Raw genomic sequence first — 4,709 nt, 5'->3', positions numbered from 1 at the left:
AGACCAGTGGCCGCCTCAGGCTGATGAGGTTGAACCCTGGGCTGGGTGGATTATGCTGGAAGTTGATGGAGATGATTTTGCTGTTTTCCTACTCTAATACAAATAAATATTTATTTTGTCATTTACGAAGGATGTTCCGACCTATCGTCTCATGTGTTTGTCATAAACCTCGGGTATGTTTTATACATGAGGAAACTGAGTTTTATAGTCATTCAGATGTAGATCTTGAGTGAGAGGTTCAGCGGGACTCAAACCGGAGTCTCGTTCTTCCCATGCTTGTGCTCCATTCCTCTCACTCAGCCGACCTACAAAAACCACTAGCGTTTGGCTGAGCTAAGTTGGCAGATAGAGTTATCTGTTGAGAAGGTCAAACAGGGCAGGATTTTTGAAGATAGTCTAAAATGGAATTTTTATTTCCTTAGTAAAAGTGACTATTGGCAAATGCAGGGTACTTTTGAGTTCTCTTGGATTTCACCATAATTTTTTTTAAATTTTTATTTATTTTTTCAGCATAACAGTATTCATTGTTTTTGCACAACACCCAGTGCTCCATGCAATACGTGCCCTCCCTATTACCCACCACCTGGTTCCCCCAACCTCCCATCCCCGCCCCTTCAAAACCCTCAGGTTGTTTTTCAGAGTCCATAGTCTCTTATGGTTCGCCTCCCCTTCCAATTTCCCTCAACTTCCTTCTCCTCTCCATCTCCCAATGTCCTCCATGTCATTTGTTATGCTCCACAAATAAGTGAAACCATATGATACTTGACTCTCTCTGCTTGACTTATTTCACTCAGCATAATCTCTTCCAGTCCCATCCATGTTGCTACAAAAGTTGGGTATTCATCCTTTCTTTTTTTTTTTTATAAACATATAATGTATTTTTATCCCCAGGGGTACAGGTCTGTGAATCTCCAGGTTTACACACTTCACAGCACTCACCATAGCACATACCCTCCCCAATGTCCATAACCCCATCCCCCTCTGCCAACCCCACCTCCCCCCAGCAACCCCCAGTTTGTTTTGTGAGATTAAGAGTCACTTATGGTTTGTCTCCCTCCCAATCTCATCTTGTTTCATTTATTCTTCTCCTATCCCCCCAACCCCCCATGTTGCTTCTCCACGTCCTCATATCAGGGAGATCATATGATAGTTTTCTTTCTCCGATTGACTTATTTCACTAAGCATGATACCCTCTAGTTCCATCCACATTGTCGCAAATGGCAAGATTTCATTTCTTTTGATGGCTGCATAGTATTCCATTGTGTATATATATCACATCTTCTTTATCCATTCATCTGTTGATGGACGATTTCACCATAATTCTTTTTTAATTCATTTGAGATAGAATGAGTGCAGAGGGGCGTGGGAGAGAGAGAGTATGAGCCAGGGGTAGGGCGAGAACCAGGCTCCACGCTGAGCAGGGAGACTGATGCGGGACTTGACACCAGGACTCTGGGATCACAAATTGAGCCAAAGGCAGATGCTTAACCAACTGAGTCACCCAGGTGCCCCACCATAAATTTCTTAAAAAAAAAAAAAAAAGCCTGTAGTTGAATCTGTGTAAGAAGGAGCAATAATGAGCTATTTATGAAGTATTTGGACACAGCCTTACTTTTGAAAACAGATGTACAGAGCACCACCTGTGAAGACCACATCGGTGGGTCCTGGTGAGACACAGCAGAGGACCTGGAGCTGGCTGCCTGGCCATGCATCCCTGCCCATCTCTCAGGTGCATCTGTGAAGCCACCAAGCGGAAGTTTGCCCTTAAGACATGTGCGTGCGTGAGCGGGACATGGTGGGGAGTGAGGAAACAAGTGGAGGGACTCCTTCACCAGAGGGTTCATGGGAGAGCAGCTTTGGTCTGGGGTTTCTAAATGCATACCCTGCTGAGTGGCGGGAAGTGGTAGAATGGCCTAAGGACAGGAAAGGGGAGGTGACTGGCCACTGGGTATGGTTGGGGTAGAGGACTGTGTGGAATGGAGGACATGCTGAGGACAGGAGTCCTGGGAGTGGAGGTGGCCAGTGACCCATGCATGTCCTATTAATTCAGGGCCTCGGGGTCTTACATGGTGATAGGATGGATGGACGATTATAGCCTGTCTTGGGTGGTTTCTTAGTCATCAGGTGGCTGTGCTGTCCTCACCATGCACAACCTCCCAACCCTCTCCCACTCACCCCTGCTGCGGGCTCCCCACTGTACTCCCCTGCACTTGTTACTTCTTCCCACTCCACGAAAGCTTCTCCCAAGGCAAGCCCATCTCTTCTTAGTGGTCGAGTCCCTCAGACCATATCGCCACCAATCTCGGGGAGTCTCAGAATAGAAATGCCAATAGGATTTACCTGGAACTACAGCTTTAACTAGATCATCAGGGGATTTTAATCACCTAATGAAGATGTTTCTCTGACATGATCATGAAACAGATTTCTATTCCCCCCTACAGCCAACCTAGAACTTAAGTGAAAAAGATCCTGAACTCAAGCCTAGTGGATTTTCCATGTGCTCCGATGTCTGCTATCCATTTACTTACGGTGTCCAGGATGCAGAGAGCTTGAATTGTCTGTGAAGGAATTACTTCAGCTAGGACTTAAACCTGTGTAAATGGGTGCAGGGAAACTCCATGTCCAAAATGAGTGTTCAAGAACATATTTAAGATCTTAGCTCTATCCCAGAGCAGCCGCCCCTGGTTTATCCTTCCCTCTGTCCCGATGTCATTCCACCCACACAGTCCATTCCCACCCCGCAGTCCCTTCTCCCGTGTTGAAGTCCCACAGTGTTCATGTTCAGATGTGAGGTGCAGGCTTGCCTGGACCCTGGGGAAATGTGTCCCTTTCTCCAGTAGCTGAATCTTCGTGCGTTTGTTCTCTTCTCACCCGCCCCCTGCTTCACAGGCTCCAGAGTTTTAGCTCTAGGGACTGTGGGCACTTCTCTGCTTTCCTGCTCCAGAGAATCGTACAGGATCCTCGTTGAAGCAGGTCCATCTCGTCAGGAAGGCTTCCTGCCCGTGGCCCGGAGCAGAGCATCCTTGACCTCCTTGTTCCTCAGGGTGTACACCACAGGGTTCAGCAGGGGGGTGATGACCGTGTAGGTCACAGAGATCAGCTGGTCCTGATCCCTGGTGTTCTCGGACTTGGGCTTGAGGTAGGCAATGGAGGCACAGCCATAGTGGACAATGACCACCGTGAGGTGGGAGGCGCAGGTGGCGAAGGCCTTCTTCCGGCCCTCGGCTGAGGCGATCTTGAGGATGCTGGAGATGATGAGGACGTAGGAGATGAAGACCAGCCCCATGGGAACCAGGATCACCAGCACACTGATGATCAAGGTCAAGATCTCATTGACCGTGGTGTCAATGCAGGAGAGCTTCAACACCGGTCGGATGTCACAGAAGAAGTGGGCCACCTTTGTGGCACAGAAGGGCAACCTGAACACAGCCAGCACCTGCGTCATGGCTACGATGAGGCCAATGCTGCAGGCCGCCCCCACCAACTGGAGGCACACTCTCTTGTTCATGAGGATCGTGTACCTCAAGGGGTTGCAGATGGCCACATAGCGGTCGTACCCCATGGCTGTGAGCAGGAAACAGTTGTTGATGGCCAAGGTGATGAAGAAGAACATCTGGGTGGCACAGCCGGCCAGGGAGATGGGCCGGCTCAGGCCCAGGAGGTTACAGAGCATTTTGGGTATAATGACAAGCGTGTACACAGTCTCTGAGGCAGACAACATGCTCAGGAAGAAGTACATGGGCATGTGGAGGTGACGGTCAGCACTAATGATGGTCACAATGACGACATTGCCAGTCAGGGTTAAAGCGTACAGCGCAAGGAACACCACAAACAGGGTGAGCTGGTGCTCCCGGAAGCTGGAGAACCCCTGAAAAGTGAACTCACCCACCCAGCTGTGGTTCTCTCTCTCCATTAAATCAGAGGCTGAATCTAAGAAAGAAAAAAAAATCCTTTAAGGAACCTAAATGGGTGGTTTCTGTCAGGGAGGCTGGGCGAGTTCTTGTGGTTCCTTGACCTCGGGTTTTGGCTTCTCTGTGTTCACATTCATGTTTGTTCCTTTTGGGAACAGAGAGTAAAACATTTTCTTGCTAAGAGAAAGAATGTGGCGTTTAGAGCCAAACGCTCTAAACTCCTATCGTCATGTGCTGACTTGTCTTGAGTAAGGAAGTAACATCTCTTAGACCGGCCGCCCCGTCTGTGTGTGAAGTAGCGATGATGGCATTGCAGGGTTGTTCACAGGAGCACAACGCTTCAGCTTCAAATGTGGCTGTTGGAATCCAACAAATGATGGGATATGTTCAGGTTGGTCTGCTCAGCTCTTGGGTTTGCAGGAACGGGCTCATTCCTGAGTGGCTTAGGGCTTGGGTGGAGCGCCCCCCATACGGTTGTCATACCGTGCTCCCATTCCAGTTCTCCAGCTCTGTTAGTCCTGTTCCTCCCAGCCTCCGCCCTACAGGCCTCTTCTAGACACCAGTCGGTTCTCAGAGCCACCCAAGCCCACGATGCACTATAACATCCCCAACCTCCCCCTTCCCTGCCCCTGGCATCCTCCTCCTTGCACAGGCAGCTAGCGCCCAACTGCTTGCTGCCTCTCCTGTACTGACAGCGCCCTACCATGTACTTGTGATTACAAAACGCATTCTTACCTGTTTAATGTCATTACCACCCAGTGGAGTGGGGGGAACCAGGATGACTGCCTGTCTTCAGAC

The 4,709-nt window shown here is 49.4% G+C and overlaps 1 protein-coding gene across 1 annotated transcript; it reads right to left on the bottom strand.

Moving 5' to 3' along the window:
- Positions 1-2,983: 2,983 nt before the first annotated feature.
- Positions 2,984-3,913, bottom strand: LOC123928327 (olfactory receptor 10J1-like). Its single transcript, XM_045983448.1, has one exon. The coding sequence runs from the start codon at positions 3,911-3,913 to the stop codon at positions 2,984-2,986; it is 930 nt and encodes a 309-aa protein (XP_045839404.1).
- Positions 3,914-4,709: the final 796 nt, after the last annotated feature.

This window comes from Meles meles, chromosome 17, assembly GCF_922984935.1.
Source record: "Meles meles chromosome 17, mMelMel3.1 paternal haplotype, whole genome shotgun sequence".
NCBI classification, from domain to species: Eukaryota; Metazoa; Chordata; class Mammalia; order Carnivora; family Mustelidae; genus Meles; species Meles meles.
This window is presented reverse-complemented; position numbering and strand designations above follow the sequence as displayed.

Bases quoted from the DNA above. Each gene is read 5' to 3' on its own strand.
- LOC123928327 (XM_045983448.1), bottom strand. From the start codon at position 3,913: ATGGAGAGAGAGAACCACAGCTGGGTGGGTGAGTTCACTTTTCAGGGG.